Source organism: Chinchilla lanigera, unplaced genomic scaffold (genome assembly GCF_000276665.1).
Source record: "Chinchilla lanigera isolate Chin_1 unplaced genomic scaffold, ChiLan1.0 scaffold00010, whole genome shotgun sequence".
In the NCBI taxonomy this organism is placed as follows: domain Eukaryota; kingdom Metazoa; phylum Chordata; class Mammalia; order Rodentia; family Chinchillidae; genus Chinchilla; species Chinchilla lanigera.
In genome coordinates, this window is record NW_004955411.1 from 2,375,694 (window position 1) to 2,393,099 (window position 17,406).

The 17,406-nt window shown below is 42.4% G+C and overlaps 1 protein-coding gene across 1 annotated transcript in view; it reads right to left on the reverse strand.

The window, feature by feature from the left end:
- LOC102009028 overlaps positions 1-13,903 on the reverse strand; it is a 55,155-nt gene extending 41,252 nt beyond the window's left edge. Inside the window, exon 1 of the mRNA XM_013510712.1 lies at positions 13,830-13,903. Coding sequence (XP_013366166.1) covers positions 13,830-13,903 — 74 coding nt within the window. The remainder of the gene's footprint in view (positions 1-13,829) is intronic.
- Between the last annotated feature and the right edge of the window lie 3,503 nt (positions 13,904-17,406).

Sequence of the window (17,406 nt, forward strand, 5' to 3'; positions counted from 1 at the left end):
TTTTTTTGGTTTTTCTCTGGTACCGGGAACCGAACTCACGACCTTGCGCTTGCCAGGCAGGTGCTTTGCCGCTAAGCTAAATCCCCAGCCCCGCATGTTGAATTCTCAATGAGGAAAAAAGTCTCCCATGACTACTCATAGTCAAGGTCTCCTCCACATGGATTTGGGATTCACCTCTTAAGGTTCAAACTCTCAACAATCTAGGTGGGAATGGATCCCAGTTTTCTACCCCTGGGGCACTTGAAAGAGCAAATGCAAAACCTTCCTAAGGGACCACATTCTCCATCTAAGCCTCACAAGTTCCTAGCAAGTGAAGATTTACTGTGTATAAATTCACAATCTATGTTTACAACATCCAAGCTACTGTGAGCAACACTCAGCAGATCCCATAGATAGCATGGTTGAATGTGAAGGAATTTCAGACAGGTCAGATACAGACTAAAAATACATATATTTAAAGTTATTAAAGATAGAAAACAAAAACTAGAACAAAATAAAACTGCAAAATTGACTAAAAATAAATAAATGTAATGCTTATACTTGAAAAATGCATCCATTGAAACTGAAAATTCAAGAGACACATTAGAATGAAAATGAGCATTAGTAAACTGGAAGACAAATCTGAATGTGATTCACAGAGATTAAGAGATGAAAACATGAAAAGAGATGAAGAGACATCAAGAATGAAAATCACATCTAACAGAAGTACCAGGAGGAAAATAAGAACAAATGGGGAAGAGTCAATACTTGAAGATACCCTTTCCTTGCTTGCACCGCCTGCCTGCTTGCTGTGCACTTTCTCCTCTGCAATCTCCCTCTGCCATGCGCCACCCTTCCTTGGAGCCAGTGGATTATAGACTGAAACTTGAACAGACTGTGAGCTAAATAAACCTGCCCTTCTTAAAAAAAAAATACTTCAAGATAAAATGACTAAAATTTTTCTAAAATTGTATAAATAATCTAGAATCATACAAATTTAAAATCATCTGAACATTTTCTGCCTGTTTCCTAATATGTATTACACATTTTGCCTTTATTTACCCTTTAGGTTTCTTATACCAGAAAAATAATGTGATATTTAAATGTGTGTGTCTAATATATTTCATTTAAGAGTATGATCTCAAGGTGCACTCATTTACCTAGAAAAGTCTCAAGATTATCTTTCTTTATGGCAAAGTAATACTTCATTGCATCAAAACCCACATCTTGTTTATCCATTCACTGGAAATTTGGGCTGTTTCCAACTATTAGCTATTACAAACTGTGCTTCTATAAATAGTATGTATATATCTCTGTGGTCTGATGCTTTTAATTCTTTCAGGAAGATACTAAGAAGAGGAATAGCTGGGTTGAATGGAACCTCTAGTTTTAGTTTTTTGAGGAATCTCAGCACTAATTTGCACCACAGTGGCTGCACCAGTCTAGGTCCCCACAAGCAGTGGAAAACAATCTCTTTTTCCCTCACAGCTCCACCAGAATTTGTTATTGCATAGCAAAAAATGCCCCCCAGTCAGTATGCTTTAGTTTTAGTTGCCCAGGTAATAGTTTCTGTTCCAGATCCAGTTTCTCCTGTCTCCTAGACACTTTGATGCATAGCTGATCACTATGATGCACATTGTATAAACCAATCCCCAATTGACAATCCATTCTGCCTCCATCCTTTCTGCTTGCTTATCTCATATAAGCCATAGGCCACAAGAGATCAGGGCCTGATATTCTGGGAATGATGCTGGTCAGGTGCCCATTGATGTAAAATAAATCTGCCTCCAAATCCTGGGTGTCATTTTGGTGTTTCTGCTTGCTACTGCATATAGTGCATCAGCCAGGAAGACCAACTGGGCTGACCCCTTTTCACTGGTTATGTGCCTTGTGGACGGAGCAATGAGCTCTCCAGGTACCAATGGGAGGGCATGTCCTTGAAATTTCTCCCTTCAGATGTCTGGAGGAGGATTCCTAGCTCCCTGCTCTAGCAGCTCACATCAGACCCCAAGGGAGAAGGATGCCATCTGTCAGTGTGTCTATCTGTCTGCTTGCTTGCCTACCTGCCTGATCCTGGTAAGACCCCTGGGGACACGCCAGTTAGTCAGTCCCTCAGTCCTGCTCTGTTTGAGAAGAAGAAGAACTTGGTCAACTCATTAGTTAAGGCCACCCTCAAGGGAAGGGTGTTGGAATGTTTAACCTCTGAGTGTCTGCTGAATGAATGTGTGAGTGAAACAGACAGCATAAGCAATAGGCTACTCCATCTGTGCACCAAGACTGGGAAGCACTGGTCATGGTGCCTAATTGGGCCCTCACCTATGGTTCTGTGGTGATCGACATATGGCATAATGGAGGCCTCACACCTTTGTTAGCTAAATTGAAACTAAATCCCCACAAGTGGTGTGGCCAGGTGGGCATCTGAATGGTCTCTCTCTGAGGGACACCCATCCTTTGTCTGTTGCACCATTGTTCAAGGGTACACGATATACACTGTAGAAAGATAGAATGGGAACTAATTAGTTAAAACCTGCAGTCCATGACTGCAAGAAAAGCGACTTTTAAGAAGTTAAAAATAAATCCAAACCACTCCCTGCATCTCAGAGGAAAAAAAAGGAAAAAGAGGCCCATTCTTCCTGAGAAGTCCACCTTGGCACCCTCGTTGGCCACTACAGCTGCTGTCAACACCTGTAGCTGTAGCTTCATTCCCCACTCCTGACGCATCTACTTCCAGCCAACTGAACTGGTTCCAGTTAGCCATTGCCTGCATTCAGCCACAGAGGCCCTCCCTCCACAGCCTTCTGTTTACATGTCTATTCTGGTTAGATGGCATCATCTAATGCCTACCCAAAATGTCAATTCCTTCTTAGTTCCACACTTTGAGGAAAAATTCCACTGTCCCAGACTTGATATTGACTCAGACTGTACCTCGGGAGGAAAAATAGCACCTACATCAGCCTGAAATAAATGATAATCATAGCCCTAAAATTTTGAGAAACTCATTTCCAGATGTATGGACAAAGGATTCACCCCTTAGGCTTGCTATCAATTATGCATGCCCTTTTGGACTCAGAGCCTGATATTCTGGGAATGATCCTGATCAGTGCCCACTGATGTATTTAAATCTGCCTCCAAATTCTGGGTGCTGCTTCAGTATTTCTGCTTGCTATTGCAATTGGTTGACTTCTTGATGATAGTTATTCTTTCCAGAGTGAGAATCTCAGTGTTGTTTTAATTTGCATCTCTTGAATGACCAGAGATGTTGAACATTCTTTCATATATTTATTGGCCATTTCTACCTCTTTACCTGAGAAGTGTCTATTCATTTCAGATGCCTATTTTTGGATTGGTCTTTAAACTTGAGGGATCTGATTTTTTTTGAGTTTTTTTATATTCTAGATATTAGTTCTTTGTCTGAGGAACAGCTGGCAAAACCTTTTTCTCACTCTGTGGATTTTCTTTTCACTCTGTTGGTGGTTTCTTTTGTTGTGCAAAAGCTTTTAAATAAGACCAGATACAGGTTGTTAATTCCTTGTAATATTTCCTGTGTGATCAGACTTTTGTTCATAAAGTCTTTGCCTATACCTATGTCTTTAAGAGTTCCACCAATTCTAACTTCCAGCAGATTTAGTGTTTCTGTTTTAATATTTAGATCTTTGACCCATTTCAATTATAGTTCAGTGTGGTGATAGACATGGGTTTAATTTTAGTCTTCAGCATGTGAAAAGCCAGTTTTTCCAGCACCATATATTAAATATATTTAAGGGCTAGCTTAAATATATTTTATTAAAGGGCTAGCTTTCTTCCATTGAGCATGTTTGGCCTCTTTGTCAAAGATAAGGTGGTTGGGTATGTTTTTAGTTGTTTCTGCATTTTCTAGTCTGTTACATTGATCCTTGGGTCTGTTTTTGTGCCAGTAACATACTGTTTTTTATTACAGTAGCTTTGTAGTATAATTTCCAGTCAGGGATTGTGATGCTCCCTGCTTTGCCTCTGTTGCCCAGAATTGTTTTGCTATTTTTGGTCTATTCTGGTTCCAAATGAACTTTAGGATTGTTTTCTCTAGTTCTGTGATGTATGCCATTGGTATTTTTATTGGGATTACATGAAGTCTGTAAAACAACTTTGGGAGTATGGCCCAATACTATGATAGTTCTTCCTGCCCAGTAACAAAGGATATCTTTCCATTTTCCAATATTCTCTTTGATTTCCTTTTTCAGAATACTGTAATTTTCAATGTAGAGGTCTTTTACTTCCTTTGTTAGATTGACTCCCATGTATTTCGTGTTTTTGACACTATTTTGAAAGGTGTGGTTTCTTGCCAGGCATGATGGTGCATGACTATAATCCCAACACTCAGGAGGCTGAGGCAGGAGGATCGTTGTGAGTTTGAGGCCAGCCTAGGCTACATAGCACATTTAAGGCCAGCCAGAACTAAATAGTGAAACCTTCTCTCAACAAACAAACAAACACACAAAGATGTGGCTTCTCTAATTTCTCTCTCAGTGGGTTACTTATTTGTATATAGCAATCCTATTGATTTTTCAGTGTTGAATTTGTATACAACAATGCTACTCAATTTGGTCATTAAATCTAGAAGTTAACATACATTAACATAAAAGATGTTAATGTATGAGTTGTGCTTTCTAAACTAAAACCTCAGTCTTCGAGTTTGATTGCCGTGGTGGCACTTTGTGATAAATAACTGGGTTTGGGGTTGCTATCTGAGCCCTCACCTCTAAGAGGCTGGCCATTACTGGCCTAGCATGTTTAAAGGCTGTCTGCTATGTGGGAGGTAGAGGAGATGTTTGCTAACAGGCATATGTGCATGGTTATATTGTCAACATCACCACTAATGGAAATGAAATGTATATTTTTCAAACCAAGAAGACATTCTTGAAAAGCAGTGGTCTGATGCAGTTGGCAAAGTATTCCACAGCACTGACACTGAAATTCTATCTGCTTGGTGAAATCTCCCACTCTCCTAGGAGGCTTAGAAGTTTTTTCTTCCCTGCTGTTGATACCTAGGACAAACGTCCAGTAATGCAAACTATAATGACCCATTTCTTGGGCTAGTTTCCTGTGATCTTCCTCTCCTTATATCCTGGTGCCTGGCATTTAAGGGACTCTCATGTTTACAGAATGAATGGAGGTAAGTTGCTCAAGGTCACACAGCTACCTAGGGACAGATAAAGAATAAGAATCCAGGTCTTTACATCTCTAGACTTGGTTCTTTTCTTAAAACAAACTGAACAACTATTGTATCTGAACACAAAAATCCTATGGTATTTCGTGAAAAAAACAAGTGCTTGATTAAAATGCTTTAATCTGACTAAAACAATCACAAATGAGAAAGAAAATGAAGATGGAAAAATTTCACATCTGTAACTATTGTCCATCTCGTTTAAGAAAACTCACACTGCGGATTATGCTGGTGAAGGAGTTAAGTTCCAGAACAGGGTTTCGAAAACTATGTAACTTTCCAGGTGAACCTGACCTTATGCATCCCAAGCCTTTACTGGAGCATGACCCCAGGGAACTGAAGAGCATCCCCACCCACCAATATATCATTGTGAGGGATCAAAACCTTCAAAACTAAGGGGTCACAATGAAGTGTGCCTCAGGACCAGACTGCTGATCAGCTGAAGGGTTAGAAAGCTGAAGGGCTGAAAGATTCTGCCCTGACATTATCAAAGGAAAAGGAAGGGAACAGAAGTGAGAAAAGGAGGAGGAAAAGCTAGAAGGTGAAAGAAGATAGAAAATGTTTGGGGCTGATTTTGGGTTTTCAGCATCCATAACCCACATTTTAAAAAGAGGATCACCCCAAGTGACTTCCCTACATCTAGCAGTGAAATTAGAGAGCAAGCAGGAAGTGAATCTTTTGAGAGCCTCTGATCAACACCTGGTGCCTGCATTGGAGTTTCCCAAAGGCAAACCTGCAGTATCCACATGAAGTTTCTTCCAGCCCTTTCTCATCAGTCACAGAGCCAAGAGTAGCAAATAGAGAGAGAAAATTTCCCCCAATCAGTTTCCCTTCAAGAAAAGGAAGATACAGAAGGAGGTGAGCAGCTCTGGAGAGACAGGAAAGGGTGTGCTTGAGGATGAGTTCAGTCTGGATTCCTATGGAACACTTGTGATGTCAGAGCAAACCATAGTTAGGTAAATGTAAGCCAATGGACCAAAATTCAACATAGTTTATTCCATCCACTGAGACAACCCTTTGTCTCCTTTACCTGCCTCCCACACCAAAAGAAAAAGGATCAGAATGAAAGCATGCTCTGGTACAAAGAGTAAAGTGAAAGAAGCAGCTGAAGCTGGAGATCGACCAGGGCCAGCCTCAAGAACAAAGTGCCTGAGGCAAGTCATATGGATAAGCTATTAGGCGGAGAGGTTTCACATGATATTCAACTTCCCAAGTGTGTAAATAAATGCACTGCAGCCATTGGAGCCTCTCTTTCTCCTTCACCTCTTCTTCCTCCTACTTTCTTCCTTCCCATATGGCCTCAGTTTTCTGTATTCCGACTCTTGACTCTTTTTCTCCATCTGCTCACTGTTCTCACTCTGGGAACATCAAGAGCTGCTCAAGACTCAGCAGTGAAGGGTTAGTCCCTCTCTCTCTCTCTCTCTTCTCTCTCTCTTTCTCTGTCTGTAATATGCTATCAAACATTGGCTGAGGGATTTTGGAAGCAGGAACATGAAACATTTCTCCCACACTAGAATGACTAAAGTTAATTTTCTACTCCAGCCCTTGACTTTGAGTTACAACATTCTCTTTTCTTCATAATCAATCTCCTTTAAACATTTCTCATAAGACTGTGGCACTTTATACCAAGAAGGGACTTCCTCTCACAACATTTTCATCTCAAACAGAAAGCAAAATGTTGGCCAAGCATCCTCACTTCAGCCTACTCTGACCCTAGGGTTCCAGGGCTCTGCATAAGTTGACTGTGACCCAGCACTGGTTTCAGCAGAGCTTCTCTCCTAAGCCCTTCTGCTATTTGTACTGGTTAAACATTCATGGCCTCCTGCTCGTATCTGTGAATACCTGCATAATTCCAGGGGCCATGCCATATACTTTTGTTGGAAAAATCTCCATTTACTCCCAACTGGGTCTGAGCTGAGTAGAGTTCAGTAAAGGGGCACACATTTCATCAGACTGCTAGCATGTGCATGTCATCGTGGCTTGCCCAAGTGAACTTCTGTTGTAAGCAGCCCCTTCCAAAACACTGCCTGTCTTTCTTGATAATGGGCATGTGACATTAGCGAGCCAACCTGTGTTAATTAGAACTCAGAGTCATAGCCAGTCCTCAGCTCCTAGGGGAAAAGAAACCCTGCTTCTCTCACCTAATTACAAGATGTCCTTAAACATCACTTTATTAAAGAAGCTGTGACTACAAACTGCTTTGTGAACAGTGTTGCAGGGACTCCAAATGCACCTGCGATTTGGAAAAGGTGTTTGCAAACTGCCAAAAAAATGTAGCCCACAGGGAACCATGCTGTTCATAAACAACAGGAATTTGTACAAATTGTTCCTCCTAGTTTCCCACACCTTCCACATAGCCTCCTCTAAAGAAGTTCATATAGGAATTACAGTCCCCTTTTCGGGTCAGAAGGTGGTAGGTGGTAGCTTCCATAAAACCACTGGCTCCAGGAATTTTCCAGGCTAGGTAGTCATTTCTTGGTGTAGGCCCTAACATCAGCTTTCTATTGCAATGACTGATTTAAAAACATCTAACAAACAAACACATGCTATGCCACCAGAAGTATCAGTAATAAAACTCACAAGTAAGTTTCTAAATCAGTGAAGCTTAATCCAGTGCCTCAGGGAACCCTGTGGATCGGTTGTATTTAGCCACATTGGCTTGAGATTACACCATTTTAGTTGAACACTTACCCCAAGGGGCTACAATACCTGGAGCCATGCAGAGCCCTGATTTCCCCCTGGCTCTCCAATCCCAAGTGGAAACATGTCTAGGACACGAAAGAACACATTTCTGGCTGCTGCCAGGACTCCGGCCCAGATTTACAACCCCTTCTGGGGAACAGCTCCCCTGTATATGACCACAGGCCCTAGATAAAATGATTCCAAAACTCTTACAGACAAGGGAGAACTGAAATAACAACAGGTGAGACACAGATTTGTACTGCATTGCTCTGCTGGAGACGCTGTGTGGTAATGACCCATCTTTAAAGGTGTTTTGCAGTGGGACACCACAGGAAGCCAGGGCAGATGACTTTGATATTCAGGAACTTTTAGAAAGGAAACTGAGTTACCCCAAAGATGGGGCAGATTCTGAACAGGCCTTTGCACTTGCAGTCACTCCCTGCTTTGATATAGCCCTCCATGCAAGCAGGGCGTCAGGATCTGGAGGCCTCAAGCCACACACAAACTGCAGGGAAAGTATTTCACTGGAAGAAGAGATTCATGCTTTTGGTAATTTCCATTTATTAAAATATTTCAGCCCATTATATCACTAAAGACCATGCTTGGCACTGGGGATATAAACATGTAGCCATCAACTGTTTCCTTCTGTGGGTTTACAGCATAGGTGGGGAGCAGACAGCAAGTGACAAGGAAGGACCCCAGTTAAACACAGTGTGTGCTCAGAGGACAGTCTAACTCGGGTTGGTAGGTGGGGTGAGGAGAGATTTCCTGCAGACCCACTGTTGGGAGATCAGAAGCTGGAACACCAACTCAGAAATCATTGGACAAAACCAGAGACAAGGCAGAAAGAGACATTTTAAGAAAATGCTTTCACTGTAATGGCACATAGGACAAGAAAAAAATCCAAATACAGAAGAGGAGAAAAGCTAATCAGCACAAAAAACTATTTTTGAGACCATAAACATTGCTTAGATTTCACAGGGTTTAGAAAAACAAGGTAAGAAGAAAACAACAGCACAGCTGTGCTAACATGACAGAAGTCGCTGGCCTGTCAGTCTGGTGTGGGTGCCTCAGTGGCTGTGAGCAGTGGCCAGGGACCCAAGGGTAGTGGCCACTCAAGCACTGTCACCTGGCAGCGCCATGTTGGAACAGGTGCACTGCCCAGCCTGTCTAACTGGCATCCCAAGGGGACAGGGTATGATGAAGACTACTATGAAGCAGGACTTAAATTAATCAATTGGTTTTCCATGTTCACTTGTGAACCTGTCCAAGGCCTAGGCTCCTTGTCTGGAAATAGGCAGTGGACTCATAGTAAGTGAATCTCTGTGAGTCACTAATCCCTACTAACATCTGTAATGGTGGATGGAGCCAGAAAGCCTCAAAGGATAAGATCACAGCCAAGGACACCTGGTTCTTATCTCAACTAGATAAAGACTATAGCTTCAGGCATCTCTTTCATGGGTGGATTAATTTAATGCCTTACTTGGAAAAGTCCTTGAGTGGTTCTACCTTTCTTGATTACTCTCCTCCCTTTTTCTGATGATCAAATAAATACGAGCCATCCAGAGAAGTCCTTGGTCTTAGCCTTGAGAAAATCTCAAATTCTGTGAGAGGGGTTTGACCCTCCTAGAGTCCTAAAATCATTCTGTTTGCCTCTTTTTACTTAGCGTTCTCCATACACTTGTTTGGGAGGTTGCAGACCTGATCAGCTGGCAATAACTAAGGGATATTATTAACCTGATAACTGGTGCCCCAGAAAATGGACATATAGTCCTTGGACTGGAAATGTTTAGCCTGATGAGTAAGTCTGTCTAAAGTGAAAAAGTGTCAGAGATGGAGAAGGTCTTCACAGGATGAAAACTTCACCAGGGATGCCTGGAAAAAGGAGGGAAGAGAAGTATTCCACAAGGAATAGGGGTAAGTCTTCCCACTGTGAACAAGCCATTTTCATCTGGGAGTAAAATGGGCCAAAAATTTTCAGCTAAAGATATATAAAGCTGCTCCAAGGTTTGCTGAAATGCTCAGGAGCTCATGTGCCAAAAAAAGACCTAACAAAAATGTTACAAGAGGTAACCAAATGTAATTCATGGTTTCCTCAGACAGGCACTGTAGATATTGATGATTGGGGAAGAGTTGGAAAAAATCTTAAACAGGCACATAGAACAGGAAAAGTCATTTCACCTGAGATATTCTCAACTTCAAACCTAGTTCATTCAGTTTTAAATCCATTGCAAAGCTCATAGTCAATAGCCTCTGACTCTGATGCAGAGTAAAAACAGCTCCCAGCAGAGACACCTAGGCAGGAGCAGGAGCCTTTCAAAAGAACATCCCATACTGCTCTATCCAGAAACTAACAGATTTTAGAGGAATAAGCAGCTGCAAAAAGAAATCATTGGCATCCCTACTTGTTTCCAGTTGGAACTCAGCGAAATGATCATAATGAGAAGACTGTTTCTCATTTGCCTTTTAAAATTCAGACACTAAAATAATCTTAATGTGTTGTTCAAATTCTTCCAATATCTTTTCTAACTGTCCTATAAAAAAGTTCTGACATCTTTTTATAATTACACACTTAAAAAATTATAAAAATTTCTATAATTTCATTTGGCCAGAAATATATTTGAGTGCACTCTGATTTTATAAGCAAATTGTCTTGTGTGTGTGTTTGTCTCTCTGTCCAATCTGTAAACAGCTGTTTTATTTGAGCTCAGCAAATTTTTCTTCTTTTTTGGATTTTTAAAGCATTTCTCTATAATTTAATCTGGCACATTGATAAATGTCATCTAAAATTAAGGATATGCTTCTACCAAGGTTGCCAGCTGGTCAAAATGATGTCAAAATTGGTTTTATACATGTCATGTATTTTAGTGTTTATGTATTATGACTTGAGTCTCTCATTGTTCAAATTTAATATGTTAAGTATTGAGATTGCATTTTCATGGCTTATCAAAAATTTATTAAGATTTTTAAATAAAAATCCCTTAGGATGAGGAAATACTACTGGACATGACTCCAACTGATGAATAAGGAAGCAGCTGCCTGGAAACATTCTTCCAGTTCATGTTCATTAATGGGAAGCCCCAATAATCTCCACAGCTTATGGGAGAAACCCCAATAAATATTGTACAAAATATATTATTGTGATGTATTTACACTGGTCATTATCAAAAGGTTAAGTTTCAAAAAAATAAGGTTTTCTAATTAAAAGATGTTCTTGGTACAAAACTAAATTAAGAAATAAAATACTGGTAATTCATTATTGCTAATCTCATGGCATATTAAATGTATTCATGCCTTCCAGATGTACATTATTCTAAAATGTAAAACTGGGATTGTTTTTGGTGATAGACATCTGCATTTTGTGCCCCAGATATTTGTAATAAGAGGTTCATGTCAAGCCAACATAAGGTCATCAGTCAAATGACAATTTTTAGCAAAAACTTTTGTGATGTGTATGCTATGTATATGCCACTACATTTAGAGATTCTTAGATAACAACTCAGGCAATATTACAAACTTCAATGACATCCTATAAAAGGACAACAAGTTAGGTAAAAGCTATGTATTAGGTAGGGATGACTGATTAAAAAGCTTATTCTATTCCAAGATGGAGATTTAACTGTGTTTCAAAAATGTCATCATACCTATTATGCTACACTACCATGTATGGCTTTCAATTTCAAATTTTCTCTGTAAAACTATGTAACTGCTGTCTGTTAACATTCTATAGGGATTTAACTACTAAAACATCCGTGGTTGGTAAAAAATAACAGTTTTCTGGCTATACTTTATATTTCAAGGCACCCCCTCTACAGTGTAATATCACTGACCTTCTCTTCTGGATGTTCAACAACAGGCTTTGAGACTAAAAATTAGAAAGATAGATGGCTAAGCAGATAGCCAATATTTTGGCCATAGCCCTCTGAGGTCAATGAGGACCCAGGACATAAGAGAACCTTTGCTTCAACATCCTATAACTTGGTTGAGGGCCTGATCTTCCTATCAAGGAGATTGTGGGACCACAGAAGAAAGTGATTCTACAGTGTATAGTATGCGTAAGGAGAGTCACAGTAGTGGTGTAATGCAAGGGGACTCACTAAAGTTTTTAGAGTGTGTCTGGGTGAGGCCAACTGGGCTGCACCCTGGTGAGATTCCATGGGGAACAGAAACTGCAGCCAGGGATATGGGCCACAGCACTTCCTTCTGTCAGTTCCAGAAAAGACCTGAATCTCCCATTTCTAAGCAGCCTTTACTTGAACTTCCAAAACCCGGTTTGTAGATGGAATCTGTTACCACAGAGAAAAGAACACCAAAACGAAGAAGAGGGCATGGAGGGTAAAGGTGCTAAAACCATTCTTCCATTTCTCACAGGTCACCTTCCCCTTAGAGGCCCTGGGGTGGCACTGGGAACTCCACTGTGCATCTGAGCCCCACCCCAGCATCCAGCCTCTCTGCCTGTCCAGAGTCAGAGGGAGGCCTCACCACTGCACCATGTGTTTATTTCTGTTTTCCAGTTTCTTCTTCATTAGTGTGTGTTTCCAATAAATACTAATTCCATCCATCTTGCGGAAGTGATACATACATGTCATACCTTGGTCCTTTTCAGTCACCCACTGTCTCCCATACTCAGCACCCCCTCCCTCTCCATAAATCTAGCTCTGTTTCCTATCATCCATCTTTGCTTTTGCTCTTTAAATTATTTATATTTCTCTTATGAGAACACACAAAATTTAACCTTTGGTGTCTGATTTATTAGTGTTACAGTTTTAAGACTTATCCATTTCCTGCAAATGACTCAAATTTATCATTCTTTATGGCTGAGTAATATTCATATATGTAAACACCACATTTCCTTTATCCATTCATCTGCTGATGGACATATAGGCTTGCCTCGTCCAGTACAGCTCTTAAAATTCCAGAGGAAGGATGGTGAAGGATGAAGAAAAGAAGAGTCAAGATGCAGAAAGCTGAGGTCAGATGGATCCCTCCCCTGATGGGAGAAAGGAACTACCCAGCACCTGCAGTGTGTCTATTTATACAATCAGCATAAGCGTGTGTTTACAGAGAATCCAAAGGAAGGGCAAGATCCAGAATAGGAAGAACATTCCATCTTCAGCAAAACATTGTGCCTTGGTGGTTATAGAGGAACAAGAGAGGAAGGGTCTGTATTATCTCAGGGGAGGTCACATCACTTTGTGCATCGCTCCACGAGCTGTGTACATTTTTCATGAGGCCCTGACAAACTCATGAGAAGCCATGACCTTGTCCTGAGGTAGACAGCTTTGCTCCCGACACAGGTGGCTTTCAAGATTTAGCTGTGATGAGCTATTATGAGCTGTCTGCTATAAAAAAGAGTATGCATATGTCCCTGTAATATGATGGGTTTAGCACTTTCTGGAAGATACTCAAAAAAGAGGTATTGCTGGGTCAAGTAGAATTTCTGACTTTAGTTTTCTGAGGACTCTCCATACTGATTTCCAGAGTGGTTGTACTAGTTTATACTACCACCAACAATCCGAGAAGGGTTCCTTCTTCACCATAGCCTCTCCAGCACTGGTCATTTGCTGAACTGGTGATGACCTTTTCCTGGAGCGAGATGGAGCCCAGTGTCATTTGGATTTGCATTTCTCAAGTAGCCAGCACTGAACTCCTATGCAGCATGTGTGGGATGGCCAGCAGTCCAAATTCTCCATCTTGGAGACTCTGAGGAAGACACCTCTCTCATTACCCTACTCTGTCAGTACGATGCTGCCGCCCCTTCCCACTTGCCCTGAAGACTCCCGGGACTGCACTCTATGGCTGCTGCCCACAAGATCAATCCTTGTGTGTCCGCAAAGTAGGCCAAGAAAGAGCCCTAGGATCCTGAGGCTGTGGATCAGGGGCCAGCTCGAGGACCACACAGGCATCCCTTGCTCTGGGCTGGGGTGCGGCACAGAGCCATGATGTTTCAGTCCACGATCCTGCCTACCTTGCTGAGTTTCTTGGGCCTGGATGTGGCCACTGCAGGGGAGAATGAAACACAAGATGTGGGTCCAGCTCCATCTCCTCAACTCCTGGACACTGGGGCCCAGACAGGGACACCAGGGATCTGGTGGCCCCATGTGGCATGAGAAACATGGGGTGGATATGTGAGGGAAACACACGAAGGACACAGGAGACACAGAGGGGACATGGGGAGGACATGGCTGGGCACAGGAGACATGATGGGGACACATGAGGGGGACATACAGAGGACACAGAGGGGGAAACATGAGAAAACATGGCGGTATGGGGAGGACACAGTGGAGGACACAGTGGGGGCACAGGGGACCCGAGTGGACATGGTAAGGGTATACTGGGGGACACAGGGGGACACAGTGGGGACACACTGGGGGGATACTGGGGAATTAACATATATATATATATATATATATATATATATATATATATATATGTATATTTATATATCACATCTGGATCCTCTTCATTCCCCCACCTTCCCTAGACCTCCTTCCCTTCCTCACAGTTTACCTCCCTGTTCCCTACCACCTCTCTTTATTGGCTTTTAAAGTTATATGCATTTTGGGTATCCCATATTAGAAAAAACACACCATATTTAACCCCCTGTGCCTGACTTCTCTTTAGTATTATGATCTCAAGGTGCATCCATTTTCCTACAAATGACTCAAGTTTATCTTTCTTTATGGCTAATACTCCACTATATATGAATACCACATTTTCTTTATCCATTCCTCTGCTGATGGACCTATAGGCTGCTTCCAAGATTTGGTTGATATGAATTGTGCTGCTGAAACTGTGGCAATGCATGGATCTCTGTAATGTGATGTCTTTACCTTGTTCATGAAGTGACTTAGAAGTACTGTCTTTGGCTGGGAGAGTGAGGACTAGGAAGAGCCTCCAGCCTGGAACTAGTCCAGCAAACTTCTTTCTTGGCCATATTTGTGGGGCTGCTCCTGTGCACTAGCTCACACAGGGCCCCTGATCTGCCCGGCAGCCCCCTGTGGTGGTCTGAGGGTGTGGGAGGACATGAGGAGCTGCATGCACTGGCTCAGGTGAGAGCACAGGCAAGGCTCACTGAGGTCTGTGGGAGGGTCCTCCACCATGCAGCCCACTTCTCTGGGCTTCTTCCAAGGGCTTCCTGGTGGGCTCGTGGCCACTGTTGGTTGTCAGACAAGACGTGGAAGAGATCAGATGGACTAGGAGCAGAGAATAGCTAGGATGAGCTGGGCCACCAGCCCCTCTTGTCTGTAGATAGTTATCCCAAAACACACATATAGACTTGCATCTAGTTAATCAGTAAGAATTGACCGTATCATGTTGAAACGGCAAGAAAAATCATCAAAGATAGAGAATAAGTCCCAAGATCTACTTAATCTTTTACTGCCCTAAAGGAAATCAGACCTGGGTACTAGACCCTTCCAATGATCATTTGACATTTTTGGAAGTATCTCCTTTCTATTTTCTAAATTCCATTTTCTAATGCAGAGAAATTTCCAAACAAATTGCATTTAGATTTACTTTTCAATGAGGAAGACACCTTTTAAAACCAAAGTTTAACACGTTTATTAAGAAAAACGGGAGCTGGGGATTTACCTCAGTGGCACAGCGCCTGCCTGGCAAGCATGAGGTCATGAGTTTGACTCCCAGTACCGGGGGAAAAAAAAATAGTAATAAGAAAAATGAGCCAGGCATATAGCTCAGCAGCCTAAGCGTTTGCCTGGCAAGCCCGAGGTCATGCGTTCGACTCCCTGTTCAAAAAATATATATATATCAAATTTAAAAAAAAAAAAGAAAAACGACAATATTTAAGCAGAGTGGGTTCCAACGGTTCCTCTCTCCACAGAAACACGGGCACAGTGCCCTCTGGTGGACACAACGGAGCCAGCATGCTGAAGGCTCACCAAGGAGGCATTCCTTGGAGGAAAGCTCATCTTGTTTTGGCTTAAAGTAGCTGCCAGTCTTCCCCCGAACCATAACTGAGGTAATATGAAAAACGGGCTTTCTTCTTCATATTCCTCTCCAATCTCTCCTCTTCATATTGATCAGGAAATTTCATGGATGAAAAATCAAATGTTGCTGGCTTCACTTGTTCCTGGCAGCCCTGAGGACTGCACCACTGCCACCCGGGCAGGCACGGCTGGTGGTGTCTGTCCAGAGAAAGCAGTGCTCACAGAAAGCAGGGGCGCTGGGGTGCTGGCTCCAGAGCCCCCAACCCGAATCTCCAGGTGGGATTTGGGAACGGTTCTCAGGAGCTCAACAGCAAAAGTCACAGCCCACCATTCTCCCTGCATCCCCTGCGCACACTTTTCTTCAATGAAGGCATATTTTTATTTTAATTTAGAAACTTACTTTTTTGAACAATTTTTTATAAAAATCGAAACTGCAAATATCCAGTGGAAACACCCCCTACAATTCTCTGCTTGTGCCAGGCCTCCTACACAGGCAGGTGAAGTGGCTAGTGTTCACAGATGCAGTCCTGACCTCACACGGCTTCTTCAGCAGATACAAGCAAGTAAAAGCATGTGTTAGCAGCGTGGCCCGGTGGCGCACGCTGTAATCCCAGCATTCCGGGCGGCTGAAGCAAGGGGATCACAAGTTTGAGCCCAGTTTAGACAATTTAGCCATTCCCTGCCTCAAAATAGAAATAATAATAATTGTAAAAAGGACTGAATGCCGCTCAGTAAGAGCTCAATAGATCCTTGGTACTGCAAAAAGTAAAAATTAAAAAGATTATCATTTTCCCGGTTTTTGTAAAAAAGGTAACATACTATACAAAGTACACTATAATACACAAAGTTTGAGCTTTGGTGCAATATATCTTTTAACTGGTTTCATATCAGCACATAGAAACCACTCTCCTTTATTAGCTGTGTTTATTCCTTTCTGAGGAACGCCGAAGTTCCTACTCCGCCCCCTGATGATCAGTAATGCTTTTCCCCAGCCTTTTGTTACCAGGCACTGCTCTGACGAAATCGCAGTTTCATACGTGTGCCCGTGTATCTCTAGGAGCAAATTCCCAATGTGGGATGGGTAGGTCAAAAATAATTTTGGTCAATATCACTAAGTTACCGTCCCTAAATTCTCCACCCGCCCCCCGTTTTTTAAAGTCCACTCTGCCAGGGCAAAATTTGGAATCATAAACTGCACTTGCGTTCCATGGACCAACTTGGTGGTTCTTACTAACCATTCCGCGGCATAATAGAACACACTGACCTTTGCCCTCACACTCCCAGCCTAGAGTTGGGGATCTGGAATTTCCTGAGCGACAGGGCCCTTTGTCACTCCTCACTGGCCACTCTGCAGGCCCCCGCGTTTGTTCCGGTCAGGTTCCTCCGGCAGAGAGCCCCTCTGTTTCTGGATGGAGGCCGGTCACCAACAAAGCCCCACACCAGCCAAGTGCGGGAGCTGCACGCTGCCGCTCTGACCTTCGGGGACCGAGGAGGACGGAGACTGGGTTCAGCCGGCGCCCCACGACTCGCAACTCCACATCTACAAGAGTGTTTCTAATGGAATCCATATAAAACCCTGGGCCTTCGGGGAGGTGA